The 17,122-nt window shown below is 43.5% G+C and overlaps 1 protein-coding gene across 1 annotated transcript; it reads right to left on the reverse strand.

The window, feature by feature from the left end:
- Positions 1-594: 594 nt before the first annotated feature.
- HAPSTR1 (HUWE1 associated protein modifying stress responses) lies at positions 595-16,199 on the reverse strand. Its single transcript, XM_075285954.1, has 4 exons — positions 15,741-16,199; positions 15,257-15,337; positions 8,840-9,115; positions 595-2,342 (listed from the first exon to the last, which is right to left on the reverse strand). Exons 1-4 carry the CDS (start codon positions 15,934-15,936, stop codon positions 2,098-2,100), a joined length of 798 nt encoding a protein of 265 aa, XP_075142055.1. The 5' UTR covers positions 15,937-16,199; the 3' UTR covers positions 595-2,097.
- Positions 16,200-17,122: the final 923 nt, after the last annotated feature.

Raw genomic sequence — 17,122 nt, forward strand, 5'->3', positions numbered from 1 at the left:
AAAAAAAAAAAAAAGTTGAGCCTTTCCATCTCTAGATACCAACAGTTTGTGTGCCTTGATGACTTATGAGCAGGGCTTGTGGAAACGTGGGTGTGACTTCATATAAACCGCTAGAACTTGAACCAATATTTCAGCCATTGTGCCAAAATTCTGTCAAACTTATCAAACCACAGATACTTTGGAATATCTGGTGCAGTTTATCACTAATGTAGAAGTTAGATTTAGTTTATCTGCCCCTCTTATGTGTATCAGTGGGGTGCACGGTGTCAATCTCACTATCCCTCAGCAGAAGTCCATTTTAGCCCAGAAACCCCTCAGAGAGTTGATCATTTTAAGTAAATAACCTTCTACATTTGGGGGATTTTGCACAGATCACTTCCAAATAGAGAAAAAAAAAAAAAAGTCTCGACTAAACTGAACTTCACAAATGATGGTGCTCTGCACGGACGCCGAGCCATGATCTGTAGTCAGTGACCCGCATAGTCATACCTTATGATAAGCTCTTCCAGGGTCATGGTACAGGAACACATAAGGCACTCCAATGTTTTGGTGTCTTCCCCCCCCTCCCTTCTCCAGCTACCAGACCAGTTCACTACTGTTCGCAGGAGTGCCTTTATTGCCATAAAAAATGAAGTTCAGTTTACACAATGGTCACGGATGAAGTCTGGTGACAAAACACATGGATTCAGAAAACAGCAGATTAAGGCCAAATGATTCCGCATAACTGGTTGCAAGGTTCTCAGTTATAACATTCCCGATAATACAAAAAGTTATACAGATCAAAATTTTCAACATTATACAAAGCTGGATATTTCTCAAGTGGCCAGGAAGAAGTTCAATGTGTTTACACTGTGCACCAAAGTAATACAAAGAAACCTTCTTCTAGTAGCCCTTTTACTGTTAGGGGCATCCATGAGCTACTTCCAAAGCAGTACGGTACCATCTCAGTACGGCGCGCGTAGTGTTCAATTCCAACTGTAAGCTTAAACACGGCTCGAGAATGGACGTGAAGTCTTAAGCTTACTAAGACTTATTTCTTTATATGGGAAGAGATTTAAAGCAAAAAAAATAATGTAAAACTGGGTAGTCATTGTAAGATTTAGTCAGACCAGTCAAACCTTTTGCAGTCTAGGGCAAAGAACGAAGCTGCAGCAAGCACTCCAATGATGGCACGCCACAGAAGGCCATTGTCACCTGCTCTAACAAGAAGGAACAGACTTTAACACAATCCCAATAGGATTAAGTTGTTCATTACAAGTGGTTTGGGGGCATAATGTGTCTGGGAATAAAAACCGGGTGGACAGGGGCCGAGTGTGGCAGAAAACGATACCTTCGGTTAACAGAATAAATACACCATTGACCAAAAATGTACAAGGAGAAGGTTATAGAAATAGTTTGGGTTGTTTTTTTTAGGGTTTAGTGTGGCTTATACAGTTACAATTACCTAACAAGGTTACAACAAGCATGTAAATAAGTGCATACATATGCTGAAACTGACCAACTTTAAAAGCCAAGAGAATCATTTGGAGACATTTTATAATGTTGGCATGTCCGGGCACTAAAAACATACAAAGTGAATCCAATGGAGTTTTGCTCCTGGATTCACTGTATAAGACAGTCATAGCACCGCTGCACAGAATCACACAGTAACCAAAACGGAATAGAAAAAAAAAAAAAAAAAGAAATTTGAAGAATTTGCAGTGTGTATGAAAACACAATGGAAGCCTACAGAAGTGATGTAAGCCCATTGATGTCTTGGGCAAACTCAGATGGCAATACTGTTGAAGCAATACACTGGAGAAAAAAAAAAAAAATTTGATTTCTTTCCCTTTGCAAATACAAGTAAGGTCACTTTGCATTTAATGGACTGATGGTCACCTAAGATGATCTTACCATATACTACACAATTTCAGATGTAAAATGTAAAGTTCAAAGAAAGCCAATATGCGTCTACTGTAATATTCAGAACTTCTTGTATGGCAATTGTTGAATTCACTGGACTTGAGCAGTGAAGAGGGAAGATGGTTCCTTTCAGACAGTATGTTGAGGATAAAGTGGCTTTCAAGCAGCATGGTGGATTTGTAGAATTTTGTAGAATTAGATCATTCGGTTGCGTTTATTGGTTGGCGAGTCTGTAATGACGTTGCTGCACTGGGATGAGGTACGCTTCCTAGCGCCACCATTGTCCATGTGGAGTGCCATTTCCTCTGATATGAAAGTATTCAAATCCACATCAAGGAGTCCATTTCTCCTACGGCTGGTATTAGAACTGCCACCGACATGGGTGGGGGAGCCTGGAGTACTTGAGCGAACACTTATACTAGCCATTGCACCACTAAGACCTGAAATTAAAGAAAACAGTTGTAACAAACAGAAGATCATTTCAGTGCACATATAACTGAAAGGAAAGTTACAAGTATGGACACAGGACAGGAGTCCTTAGCCACTACCTTCTAGGCAGATCATTAAAGTGGGTTGTGCAGGAGACAAGAACATGGCCACTGTCTCGCAGGAAGTGATCTCATGTCCAATGGTCACATGGCAAAGCTACAGTTTAGTGCTATTAAAGTGGGTGGGATGAAGCTGCAGCATGAGCATGTGACCAGCAGACAGGATATCACTTCCAGAGGGGAAAAAAAAAGTTTTTCAAAGTCATGCACAATCCCTTTAAGTCATTATAGGATCATATGAACGAAAAGCTATAGGTGTGAGATTGTGTGTGAATTCCTTTAGAGCTTAGAATATTCTGTACAGTGCAGATTCCTTTGACTTCAGAATATACTATGAGACCTGAGTCATATACGCCACTTTCTACTCCACCAGTTACAATGTGGTGAAAATTATAAAATCATAAAAGTACTCAAGTCAAAGAGTTTGGCTATAACTTAAAAGGGGGTTTTCAGTTTGGAATATTCATACTGAGGGCCTGTTCACGGGATCAGTTATCAGTATGATCTGTGGGGGTCTGATGCTCAGACCCCATACAGATCAGAAGCTGCTAGTGCAGGGATCAGCAACCCTCAGCACTCCAGCTGCTGTGAAACTACAACTCCCAACATGCTCCATTTACTTCCATGGGATTTCCAAGAATAGCAGAGTAAGTATGCATGCTGGGAGTTTTACAACAGCTGGAGTGCCTACCCCAGTGCCAATAGATGGGCGGCGCTGCTCCTATACAAGTAATTGGAACAGGGCTGTTATTCCCCAGAATCAACACTATGCAGTTGGCAGGGATCCTGTGCCACACCTTTCAGCTGAACAAGAGTGGTGCGGCCCACGTTCCCAGCCTACTAGCAGATCGAGCACAGAAGCTGCTGCAACAGCTGATCCTGTCTAATGTCTATGTCAGACCCCCACAGATCACATATGGATGACCTATTCTGCATATAGTCATCAGTATTAAAACTCCACTTGAGGGACTTAAAACCTCTAACTCTTTCCTGCCACGGGCATTTTTCATTTTTGACTTCCCCCTTCCAAAGCCCATAACTTATTTTTCTGCTCCAAGAGCCATATGAAGTACTATTACTCTGTACAATATACTGGGAAGCAGAATGAGGTGGATTTGAAGGAAAAAGTGCATTTGTGTGGTGCTCCTACAGGCTGTTTTTACGGTGTTCACTGTGCAGCCAAGTTGACACGAGCTGCGCTGCACACTTACTGTACAAACTCTAGGGGTGAGTGTAGGGACAGAGCTGCGGTTCCTGGGTGCCGCCATTTTCCCAGTGATAGCAGGCTGTTTCGGTACAATTTTATTTACATTTTAAAAAAAAAAAAAAAAAACGAAAACTGTCTAAAATTTTATTTTCCTAAAAGTCACACCTGCAACTTATTTATACTTCCGTGTGCGGGGGTTGTGTAGGGCTTTTGTGCGGCCAGGTATGCTTTTCAGTTATACCATTTTGGGGAATTACTATTGCTTTGATCACTTTATTCAAATTTTTATCCGAGACAAGACAGTGAAACAAAAAACCCACAGCGGTTTGGCACTTGACTTTTCCCGCTACAGCGTTTACCGTACAGGAAAAATATTTTTATAGATTTGTACAGCGGGCGTTTTCAGACACAGGGCTACTAATGTGTAGGTGCTTCACAGTATTAAGTAGTTTTATATGTTTTCTAGGGAAAGGATTGGTTGAATTTTTAACACTATTTTTCTTACTTCTTTTGCATTTATATCTCTAATGCATTGCATTAGAAGCATGTAGAGATGAGAGAGTACTATTCGAAACGGCCATTTCAAATAGCACGCACCCATAGGAATGAATGGAAGCAGCCGGCACACAGACTTTGCAGGCGGCCGGCCGCTTAACCCCCTGCATCCATTCATTCCTATGGGTGCATGCTATTCGAAATGGCTGTTTCGAATAGTATTCTCATCTCTAGTAGCCTGCAATACAAAGTACAGAATGACAGGCTGGAGAGTGTGCACAAGGCTCTCGGCTGTCATAGAAATGGGACGTAGGCCCCGAAGCTTGCTGCAGGTGCCTGTGATCACTGGGAAAATGGCAGCACCCAGGAACCACAGCTCTGTCCCTACACTCACCACTAGAGTTTGTACAGTAAGTGAGCAGCGCTGCTCATGGTAAGTAAACAATATGAGTCAGGCACACCTAAGGATAGACAAATGATAAAAACCTAATAACTCCTTTATGAACAGGTTCTTGCCTGCCTGTATGATGGCTATTCAACACAGGCTGTCCACAAGGAGAAAGACCCTTCTATCACTAACTACTGAGGAGCAGACAGTTCCTCTCTCACATCTATATATACACACACACACTTATCCTTCTGTCTGTATCCTCCTAAATAAACTAAGATAACTGCACTGTCACAACAGGAAAATATAGTACAGGCTACAGCTGCTCTGATGCATCATGGGACAGAATTGGGGGGGGGGGGGGAGGTGATAAGTGCAGGAATGAAGAGGTTTTTTCCCTTCTGGAGTGCTTATTTAATGGTGGCATACAGCAAGAAAAAGTCTTGTCTGTTGACCTCAGGCTTTGGTGCCTTATCACTAGGCTACTAAATAAGTATCCAAGCAAAGCTACTAGACCCCCGGCTGGCACCGGAACGGTTACCAAGATGAAGTCATGCCACTCCACTCTTCCACTGGAAGCAAGGACAGCATCAGATTACAAGGGCCATCTAGTGGTCAGACTGACAGCACACCCTACCAATACACCAATGGGTGGAGAACCAACCTTAGCAGGTAACTCAGGCTGAGGCCAGAAAAGCTGCACATTTATGTTCCCGATTCTGCAATAGTTTCTAGAGCAAGCCTCAAGAGTGGACGCAAAGGTATGGGGAACTACTGCTAAAGCCATGACATTTTAAGAAGGAGGACCAAGAACTACATGTGGACAGAGTTCCTGCTTCTGGGTCTAGTATAGTCTACTGGGTGGGCACTGAAGTAGCTCTGTATAGTTGATCAGTCCAGGGTCAGGTGTCAGCCCCATATTGATCATATTTATTTATTTAAATCAGCACATTGTACAGAACTCAGAATATATCAAGTTGATATATTTTATTTAATTTCTATGGAAGGTGATGGGGAAAACCTAAGTTTGACTACCTGGGACAGATCTCTGCTGAGTTCATGAGCCACCAGAAGATGCAAATTTACAATATTAAAGGTTAATCTTTTATTTCAATTCGGGGATCAAAACATTGATATCCGGCCATCGGATACTAAATCCTACTCTTTACACACCCATTTATTTTGCATGGGATAGAGGAGGTCACAGTTTCATTCCACTGAAATGAATAGGACAAACCTGTAAAATGTTGTGCTGCTGCTACCAACTAGACAGCATGCAGGTAGAGATCAGATTAAATGAAGGGCCAAGCACCATGTTCACCCTTTCAACAGCTACCTGCCTGATATCCACTGAACTGATATTTATATATATTTAACAATAGGCCACGTGGTAAGCCTGTCAGCAACAACACAAATTAAGCCACTAACTGACCTGCAGGGGGCAACAACAGCTTCTCAATCACCTTTGTGAAAACTTGCTGCAGCGACCCACAGAATTAGGCCAACACTACCAACAGAAGACAGATCTGAAGTGGTGCGGGTCAGCGATACAAGCATGCTCTGGTCTGCCTTGCCGCACTCTAACCGAATTTGCATATTGGTTCAACCAATCCCTTTCTCCCACCATTTATCAGTAAGACTGATGCAGAAAGGTCTTACAATGAGGTTATAAAGCCTCTTTCCCATTACTGGGTACCAGACCATCAAAGCTCTGGAGAACAGAACTCCAGTCAATGACCTAGAGGACAGGGGGGGAATGAAATTACCCGAAAGCCTCCGTGCAAATGTAGCAGCATTTCATCCACTTCTAAGAAGTAGCAGGAACTAATCTCTAACAGTGCCAGCAGCCCCATAGAAGTGAATGGAGCACCAGTCACAAGGAGGCTTTAGGGACCTTCATTCCCCGTGTTCCTAATAGCTGCAAGTCCCAACAATCGGCCACCAGACACTTATCCCCTATCCACAAAACAGGGAATAAGTGTCCATAAGAGCACAACCTCTTTAAGAAAGGTTGAAGACACCGAGGGCTGTGTGTGACATCTTTATGTCACAGGCATCTTGTCTGCACAGGGCTTCAAACCATTTAGAAATTGAGGCTTTAGTTATTGGTCTATCACTTCTGGTCACAAATATGATGTGGGCTGCTTTCTAGTCAAGTATTTCCATAACTTTAGAATTGTTCTGTTCAGTCCTATGAGGGCTTAATTTTTGTGGGACAGATTGTACTTTTGTAATTATATCATTTAGGGCTCATTCACATATGCGCCCGGGACTCCGTTCTGCATGTTTCTGTTTCCTGCACAAAACTGGACAGGAGAGGATTAATTTGAACGGGTTTGAAAAGTGTCTTGCCATGGAGAGCATAAAACGCTCACAGCCGAACAGTTTTGTTTTTTTTTTAACCGGACATGTAACATGCAGAACTGTGTGTCCAGTTTTTAAATATAAAAAAAAAACAAAAAAAAAAAAACAAAAACCACGGTTTAGCCGCGGAGTGCATAAAACGCTCACGGTCTGACGGAAACCTGATAACAGACCCGAACACTGGTGTGAACCCAGCGTTAGTGACATGTCACCTGTCTATGGGTTGATACAATTTCAGGAATACCAATTTTTCTTTTCACATTTTAACCTCCCCAAAGGCCTGCATCTGACCTTTTTTTGCAGGGCAGATATACTTTTGGGAAAAGCATGTTTTTTTTTTTCTTTTAGAACTAAAATGGCAAAAAAAAAAAAACACAACTTGGCAATTTGACCATTTTGATTCCAGCTATGTTTCGAAGGGCTGGAAAATTTCTCTGCCTCATGTGATGCTCTGACCCTGGATCACATGACTGAACCTGCTCTATTCAGTGTATAAGCAGAAGAGTGACGGGGTGCAGAGAGTTCACTGCCCAGTTATATTTCCCCTTATGATCCTTTAATTTGAATTTAGTGAACATTGGGGAAACTCGTGCAACATGAGACCAAGTGTTGCCATGTGAATCTTTCCCAAGATACAGAGGAGTGGCTGTAGATCAGTTTCAAGGGGCATCTGACGATGAGCACAGGAGCTGAGCCTGCAGCATTACTTCTGGCACCCTGCCTTGTTACAGTCAAGGCCTGGTCTAGAAGAGCAAGTCAGAAGAGACTGGCAGATTAACACACACACACACACACACACACACACACACACACACACACGATCAATAGTCACAGCATCTGAGGAATCCAGGGTCAAGATAAAGCCCACCACCCTTCTGGATCCCCAGTGATAGCTTGTGGGGTCTCAGGGGGTTGCCATGGCAGCTAGGAGACAGCAATGCTAAGCCTGATAACTGCCTATGCACATTAGACACAAGGAAGCTCTAGGGATCAGAGATCTCAGGTTCAAGTCCCATTGTGGGAGAAAGTTACAGGAAGAAAAAAAAAAAGTTTGAAAAGTTTAAATTTATAAAAAAAAAAAAAAAAAAAAAAAAAAAAAAAAGTTGAAAAACCCACCTTTCCTGGCTTTGAAAGTGTAAAATGAAACAAGTTAGGAATCCCCATGTGCAATTAAGCCCTTTTTATCCCCATGTGCAAAACAGGTTAAAGGCCTCAAATTATTTTCCTAGGGGGTCTCCATATTCTGTTTTCAAAAAGTGATATTTTTACTTGTAAAAGTGGTAAACCAATATAACTATGGAGTTACTGTACTTGTAATGACCTGATGGACAAAAGTTGCTGACTTGTTTTTGACATTGAATTTGGTAGTGTAAAAAAAAAAAAAAAAAGTGTATATATTGGAGGTTGTTTCACAATGACACCCCACCCCCAAACTAAAGCTAAGGGGGGGGGGGGGGGGGAGAATACCCTGCATCCCCATAGGGTTAAATGATTGCAAAGCAGAGTCAATCATGGCATGTGCACTGAACCCAAAGTGGCCATTCCTAACTTATTACGTAAATGCAACGTCAGACTCCTGATAAATTCCAATGACTTCAATGTAACTTTGTTAAACAGAATATTAGTTGTACATGTAGTTATTATAGATCCTGCTACATTACCATATTAACTCCTTATATATTTATTACTCATGAGTCCTGCCACTGCCCCTCCTTCCTTGACTTGTTTAGTTTCTAATGATGTCACCATGAGGTTTCTCTGTAGTTCTACATTAATTGCTGGTCAAGCATTTAGCAATATCCTTACTGCTGCTTAGTTTGTTTGTTTTTTAGGAAGTAAACCCTAATCTGTCTGAAACCTCATCTCAAATTTTCCAGCAAGTCTTAACTATAAAACGTGATGAACATAGAGGAATAAGCAGAAGTTGAGTGTTACCATGGAGAGCTATCGCTTCTCGGAATGGCTGCAAATCAGTCTCTACAGTTGAATCAGTTTCTGAAGGTGACGCTCGGTTGGGGGATACAACAGTTAGTCTTGGTGGTGCACGTGAGTTTCGTGGAGGTGGAATTTTGCCACATAGAAAGCTTATTAAATCCTCTCGGCGAATAGTTCGTCGACGTTTCTTCACCCAGGCTAAAACATCCTTATTACGTCGCTGATAGCCAACGTGAATCCCAAGATCGAAGGTCCGCTGATGAGTATCCACGCTTTCTACAAAGGAAAATCAACACAAATTAAGACAAAAGGCAAATTCATTTTTTGTAGAGCTAGAAGGGATGAAACAGCACGGGTCAAGGATCTACTATTAGGGACACCTTAAAGAGCCTTTTCAAAAGGTTTACACTGACAGAAGAATTTTAGTTCTGTAGATCTAGACCTGATTTGTTACTCCATTCACTTCTTGAGCCACAGAAAACTGCAGACTTCACACATTTACAACAAAACATTGTTGTGTGCTCTGAGCTGAGCCATTGCCAAAGTAACTGGGACACCAAGAGTAGCCAGGTGGGGGAAGGGAATTTCTCCCCAACAATTCTCCCCTTAACTAAACATTGCGCCACAATAGTTTTGTGGCTGGCTGAAGTGCCATGAGAGCCTGCCATAACTAAAACTGGGTATAAACTAGCCAACAACCATCCCTTTTATTAACCTCTGGGGAAGAGTTATCTACACAAGATAACCAGCGATGGGCGGCTCAATTCAGATTTTATCCCTACGTGTTGGATGCTTTCCACATCACTGAAGATTTCAGCATTGCATAGTCATGTCCCACTCCTGTCTAAAATACAGGAAAATCTCATTGTAGGAGGAAACTTAGCAAAGACCAACACACAGGGCTATGGAGTCAGTAGGCCAAACCACAATGGCAGCATTTTCCACACTCCTTCTCAGACTGACTCCTTCCTAAATGGCTGACAGGCACGGTCAGACAGATGCGGGAAAGATCCTCTAATGGATTCAAGAAAGTAAACGGATTCCTATGGAAGGAAATATGTAACAAACTAAATATATTATATATATTTTTTTTTTTTTTTTATTTTTTTTTTTTTTTGATTTTCAAGCCAAAGCCTTTTGTATGAGACTCTGCAAGTCACTCCTCAGCCCAGACAAGGGGTCAAGAAAAAATGTTTTGCAAATTTTCACAGCAAGCATATTTTTAATACTTTACTGCTCCACACTTCAGCCAACTGCAGTCAGGCAAGGAAACTAAAAGCTGCCGTCCGCTTAACCTGACGCACACAGGTCCATAGATTCAGGCAGTGAGAGGAGAGCCAAGCTTCAGAAACACTTCTCCCATCTACTCTAAATCTTCCAGGATGCCAACAAAACCCCCCCCCCCCCCTCTTACATTACCAAAGACTTCATACAATACCAACCTATTATATAGATAGAAGTTGAAAGCCGCACAATTTTGCCACGGCTAAACCTTAACATTGCAATTCATAGTTTGCCAGACCTCCCGATGTACCCGTGTGCCCCTTCCTTGCTATCTCAACCCTTACCTGCACAGCTATTGCTAAAATCTCATCCCTGACCTGATATAAGACTTACAGCAGTTGCCATTGTTCAGCAAATTCTAGACAGGTCTGCATGAGAAAAACAAGCAAATTATAGCCAAAAGCAGGTTCAACAGCCTTCACTGTACACTACAGTATACAAGTCTACAAAGACCACAGCCATAGACTGGCAGATTCCCTTCAAATCAGGTTCAACATGAACAAGAACTCTTCACAAGTTATCTGCAGAAAAATGTAGGCAACTCAAGATGATATCTTTCTGATGTAAAGGCAGCTATCACTTTTAGAAACCTGTGACATGTCTGATGCTTCCATTTGTAGAGATCTGTGCTAAAACAGAGCCAGAGGCCTGGACCCCCACCTATTAAAATATGTCAGAAGTCTGTAACCATTATAGGCCCCTTTAAATATACTGACATCTAACCTCCGTCCTTTCCCATCCAGATACTACCTTGACAGATTATTGCACCAATTCATCAAACACTTTCCCCTGCCCATGCCTCTTTATAAGCATGCCACAATACACACACAGGTGTACATACACAATACAGGTATGCTACAGATTTTGCACTGCAGAATTGCAGGTGAAAAATTCACTTTGTTATAGAAGCAAGAAAGGATGAAGACTTGTGAAATCTCATGCATACATACTGCAAAAAAAAAAAAAAAAAAAAAAAAAAAAAAAAAAAAAAACACAGTGTGGAAGCCACACAGAGACCAGAGTGCGCCCTTTAAATTCACAGCCTGTCAGTTTAGGTCACAAATTCACAGCATATTTCTCCCTTTAAAGCAAAACCATTTACAGTATTTTTCAGACCATAAGACACACTGGAATATAAGATGCACCTAGGTTTTAGAGGAGGAAAATAGGGGTAAAAATTTTGAAGCAAAAAAAAAAAAAAAAAAGTAAAATATTTAATATATGGGAGATGTAGTTTTGCAACAGCTGCAAGGCCACATTAACAGGTGACCCTGCAGCTGTACGGAGATCCACAGAGCGTTTTTTTTGCAGGGTCAGATGTACTTTTTAGTTATACCATTTTAGGGAATGTTTATTGCTTAGATCAACTTTTAATTTAAATCAGAGGCAAAACGGTGAGGAAAAAAAAAAAAAAGGCGGTTTGAGAAATATCAGTAGACCGGGCATTTTCAGACACAGGGATACCTAATGTGTATGTTTCACAGTAATTTTCTACTTTTATATGTATTCTAGGGAAAGGAGGGATTTAGAAGATTTTTTTTTTTTTTTTCCTTTTTAAAAACCTTCTTTTTTTTTTCTTCACTATTTTATAGCCCCTTCCCCCTAGGTGGCTTGAACCTGCAATCATTTGATTGCAAGTTCCATAGCTGGCAATAGAAGTGTATTGCAGTCTATGGGAGATTCTCTACATTACTATTAAGGCTGGTCATAGACTAACCGCAATAGTAATATAGCAGTGACAGGCCTGGGAGCCTTCAGTTGGCTCCTGGCTGTCAGCAGAACAGGTCGGCTCCTGCGATCTCACCGCGCAGGAGCCGGCCTGCAACTTTAAAGGTATGGGGGTGTATTCACACTTTGGGGTAAAAGGAGGAGGAGGAGGAGGAGGAGGAGGAGGAGGAGGAGGAGGAGGAGGAGGAGGGGGGGGGGGGGGGGGGAGGGGTTAAGTTTTAATGCCCATCAAACCCGTCATCCCAGCAATAGAACGGCGGATGCCAGCAAGGGGGTCTTAGACGCTAGCACAGGTGCCGGGGCCTGCAGCATTGCTACGCTCCTGTCACTGCAGGCCCCGGCACCTGTGCTAGCGTCTAAGACCCCCTTGCTGGCATCTCCCATTCTATTGCGGGTTCTGTAAGTCCACATTCGAACTATAAGACGCACCCTTATTTTACACCCAGATTTGGGGGGAAAAAAGTGCGTCTTACAGTCCAACAAATACGGTAGATTCTCAGAATTTGTGGTGAAAACTACAAATATTTTCCTTTAGAAAACATGCACATACAATACTAAACTACAAATACGTTTAAATAGAACCTCTCAATCTGCTATGCGAGACAAAAATAGATATATATATATCATACTCAACTAGGCTAACAAAAATATCCCCTACCACCATTGTAGTACTGCCCCTTCAAAAGGCACCACTCTATTAATGTAATAATTGTACCGTCTAAGGGCTATGTTCAGGGGCCTATTGACCATCAATATAAGGAGGGCACTGACATCACCCAAGTGCCTTCCAATAAAATTCTAACCCCCGTCATGTGCATAAAGTCCAACTCTGACCCCATACCAAGGGAAAAGGGTCCTGAATATGTTCTGAAACAATTTTAGGCAAAAGCCAATGTAAACTTGTACACATTTTACATGTGATATTGCAATGTGATTTTCAATAAAACTCAGTTATTTTTGCATGTTTTATTAGATAAGGGAATGGAGCACCATCACATCAATCTTACGGTGTAGAAACCAACAGCAGAATGCTGACACCATACACCGTTCTCTCATGCCACCTTAGACTAAGCAAGACAGCAGTGCAAGCACAAACAAATGTGACATGTTCCACAGCCGTGCAGGTTATCAGGCCATTCCTGCATATAAAGGGATTGTTTCCAGGATTATAATCCAGCTTTACTACAACTATGTCTAGCCACTAATGTCCCACTCCTCCCCATAGATCGCCGCTTCTCAAGCTGAGGTGCCCCCTCGCTGTTGGAGATGCAAAGCAGGGCAGGCAGCTCTGACAGCAGGGATCATAAGCTGCACATGCCGTTCTCTCACTGCGCTCATGTCTGACACCTTTTGTTCTTATTATAACAAACTGCCAAGCTCACGACAAACTGAACTCTTTTTGGGGAGGACTACAGTCAATTGTGAGGTCCAGGCACCATCATTCTGCCTTATTTGATCCCCCACTATAAGAGAATGAGAACCACTGTCTCTGTAAAAAGTCCAAAAATCAGAAGGTATGGACACCGATGACCTGTCTATAAGGCTAGAAGTGACTATGAGGCCAAAACAATGATCGGGATAGGGCCTGGGTCTCTGATGATAGGTCATCTGTATCAAATACCCTCAGATCCTGGGCAGCAGTTTTAACAGTGAGATTGCTGACTTCAGCCTCAGCTCTATACTGCTTCATGGGAGGTCTCATGAGCCAGAATTAAATCCGCTTCAGTCCCTGCCTGGTGTAGATTTTAAGGTATTACCCACATCCATAAACCTGTCATGCTGAGGTGCCCCCACCCTGCACTGTATTAAAAAGTAGTAAACCGATCAGAAAATAGAAAAGGCACTTTTAGCAAGAAGGCTTTGCAGCAAAAAAAGTGACACTTCGGTGGTATCAGTGTAGTATCAAAAGAGCCACAGTGGCTAGGAGAAATATGAGACTACAGACATCTGCTCCCCTATTACAGCAGCTTAATTGCTCAACAGTGTTCACAGCCTCCTCATACCAGTTATTAAAAGGTATATTCTGACCAAAGATGTGAACATCTTAGACTTCTACCATACCATACAAGGTGGTCAGGGACAGACGTTAGGAAGAGCCAATTCTCTAAGAATATCCCATACAAGCCGCATTAGTCACACACAGACCACAGCCATTGGAAGAGACCAACCTGTAGGCACTTACCTCTGCTTGACTTCAATGATCTACAAGCAAAAATCCTTTTATTGCTATGATAAGTAAGGAAACCACCCAGTGCACTTGGACATGGCCAGATGTGAGCAGCCGGCCATTTACAGCAGGTATGGCTTTGGTCACAATCCCTTTTGAACTTACAAACCTTTGACCCATAATCTCCAGTATGTTGACATACAAACCACTAGTATTAACATTCAGAGCAGGAGCTGCTGGTAGACAACACAGCTCAACCACAAACCCTCAGGAACAAGTCCAAAACTATCGCTGATCATTAACCAAAGCATCTCCAGTCATTGTCAGTCACTGCGGAGACCCCAAATGACTAACAATCCATCAAACCTGCATCCAGCATCTGTCGATATAATATGTAAGGCCAGAATTCCCACAGTATCATGCAAATAGGCGCTCACGTACCATTATGTTGCGTTTTGCTCCGATAGCCCTGTAACCTGCAGAAGACAATAACTAAGGCAGGCCATACATTGTACACAGAAATCACCGGACAACTCTGGTGGGGGCTTCTCTCTACAGGAACAAACCCCCTCCCCCAATCAGAAACTCCCTTGTACTGCCTCTAAAAACAAAACATAAAAACTCCCCTTTGACAGTGTGGAACAGTCTGTTCCCTGCATAGAAACTAGAAGACTACTAACTGCTGGTAACAGTGCCCACTGACTAAGGAGGAGCTTGGAACGCAAACGTAACGTACAGTATATGGAATGGCAAGTGAAGAATACATAGAAGTCCAGGCAAAAACCATTGCGAAGGCCTAAACCACATGGTGTGCCCCCCCTCCCCCCATACAGGGGACTGGTGCAAAACATCTCATCAACCATAATGGCACTGCAACCAATGTTACACCATGCCGCATAACTGGGTGAAGCCAGGGACGGAGTATACGCATTTATATACTCAGCTATACAAGTGGTGTAAAATACTACAAACATTAACATGCACCATACCGCCCCCTGTATGCCAGACTCCAGCAGGGACATCACTGCCCCCTACGGGCCACAATACAAGGGATCTACTAGTTACTATTACTTCATCCGATTCTTAGCTCTGGGATGAGGGTTCCTGTGTTTGTTTACATGAGGGGCGCCCCCCAGTGTTAGTGCTAGGAATGGCCGGTCAGTATGAGGCACACAAGCAGACGATGACATGCAGCAGCCGGCAGTGGCCCAGGTGACAGCAGGCGCACACGGCCCTACCTTTATATAGATTGGTGACAGCTGTTGCGGCATTCTGGAAGGTCGCCCACAGAGGCTGGCCCTGCTGCTGACACACGCGATCTGCAAAGGAAGACAAGAGAGGCCGCTGTGAGTGCACACAATACACCGCCGCCGGAATCACAATAGACAAGTATCGCCATTTTGTAATCTACCCCTCGCTTCCGGCTGGGAAGGGGTAACCGGGCACTAGGAATCCAGAGGTGTCATGGCGCCGGGAGGGCCCGGGAGCCCAGGCCTGGCTGCCAGCCCTCTCCGCATCACGGGTGGGGTACGGGCAGGGAGGGGCAGCACGGAACTACCCCGGTACAGCGCCGCCAGGGTACTGACTGAAGCCGTCCGCCATCTTGTTATTTTCGCCTCTGTTGCTGGGTGAGGTGGGGGCTGCGGATCTCCCCGCCCCGGCCTCCGAGGAGCTCCGCTAGGCCTCAGCCCCGTGCCCGGCCAGTCCTCCCCTAGCACTGACCTTTGTAGAGCTGCGCCACGGCGGTGGCAGAGTTCTGGAACAGATGCCATAGTTTATGCTGCCCGTCCTCGGTGTCGGCCTCCGGCTGTTCCTCCTGCTCGGCTTCCGCCAGACACTGACGCTCCCATTTGGTGAACCAGTATTCGGGTCCGTGTTCCTGGATTTCCGCCTCGCCCTCCTCTTTCTTGTCCTCCATTTTATTCCGTCCCCCGGGCCTGTTGTTCTCCTCCTCCTCCTCCGGGGTAGGGTGGCTAGCAGTTGGAGCAGTTACAGCCCTCAGCTGACGCCCTTCGTCTCAGCTCCTTTGTCGTTGCGCTTAATAAATAAGTCCGTGCCACGTACAAAAGGCAACGACAACCGAGAGCGCCCCGCCAGCTACCTCACCCCCATATTGCCTCCGTGCTGACTCCAAACAAACTGAACCTGTGACGCCGCTGACCTGACACTAAGTGGAAGCTCGGCGAAAACCTGCTAGCACTAGAAGCTTGCCCACTGGCGGTTACTCAAGCTCCTATTGGTTATGTAGCTGCTTTGAACTTCAAACCGTTGATTTTATTGGTTGATGCTGCTGTATGTCTATCTACGTCACAAAGGGTGGTATGCTTCAATGAAGCTTGGTTACACGACGGCAGAATGTCAGCTGTGCGCATGTGCGTGAATCTCAGCTGTTATGGCCGGGATTCGTAGGGGGGCCAGCACTTTTTTTTGCTCTTCTGGTGTTGTTTTCCTGTGATATTGCTGTCAGGGCACATTACTGGTACTTACCCCAGACCTGTGGCAGAAAATCTTGTGTTTCATTACAAAACATTTTAATTTGGAATAACATAATTAACCTGATCATTAAATCTGTAAATATATATATACAGAATATATACAGAATATATACATGCATATGTATACCATAATGTACCACCCAGAGGCGAGGCTAGGAGTTCAGCACAGTGGGGGCAAACATATCCAAGTGGGCCCCCGAGATTGCGACCCTATAGTTGTATAGTAGTAGTATTATTGTTAGAATCAACATCCACCCACATCCTGTATGCCCTAATGGCTATGAATATCAGATGCATGGTATAGCATTGTACTCATTTTTATTGTGTATTATTTGTCATTTTTTAATTATTTTTTTATTGTGTATTTTACTTTGTTTTAAGAAATTGTGCACCTGAAGAAGAGCTGTGGAGCTGGAAACGCGCTGTACAGTACATTTTGAGTCTAATAAAGGTCATCCATTTTATACATCTTGCTGTCGTCCCAATTTGTGGACCAGAGAGTGCAGATTTCCAATTTCCAGTCATTGGCCTATTCTCCTGATCGTGGTCTGGTCCTCGGTGACCAGTCTTCGGAATCTGCTGCCACCACCACTCTCAATGCTTACACTA

Source organism: Leptodactylus fuscus, chromosome 8, assembly GCF_031893055.1.
Source record: "Leptodactylus fuscus isolate aLepFus1 chromosome 8, aLepFus1.hap2, whole genome shotgun sequence".
NCBI classification, from domain to species: domain Eukaryota; kingdom Metazoa; phylum Chordata; class Amphibia; order Anura; family Leptodactylidae; genus Leptodactylus; species Leptodactylus fuscus.

What these genes read in the sequence shown, in the direction of transcription:
- HAPSTR1 (XM_075285954.1), bottom strand. Translation starts at nt 15,936, where the DNA reads ATGGAGGACAAGAAAGAGGAGGGCGAGGCGGAAATCCAGGAACACGGA. An exon ending in CGTGGCGCAGCTCTACAAAG is followed by an intron (nt 15,338 to 15,740) that starts GTCAGTGCTAGG and finishes CTTCCTTTGCAG; the next exon opens with ATCGCGTGTGTCAGCAGCAG. An exon ending in AGAAGCGATAGCTCTCCATG is followed by an intron (nt 2,343 to 8,839) that starts GTAACACTCAAC and finishes CTTTAATTTCAG; the next exon opens with GTCTTAGTGGTGCAATGGCT.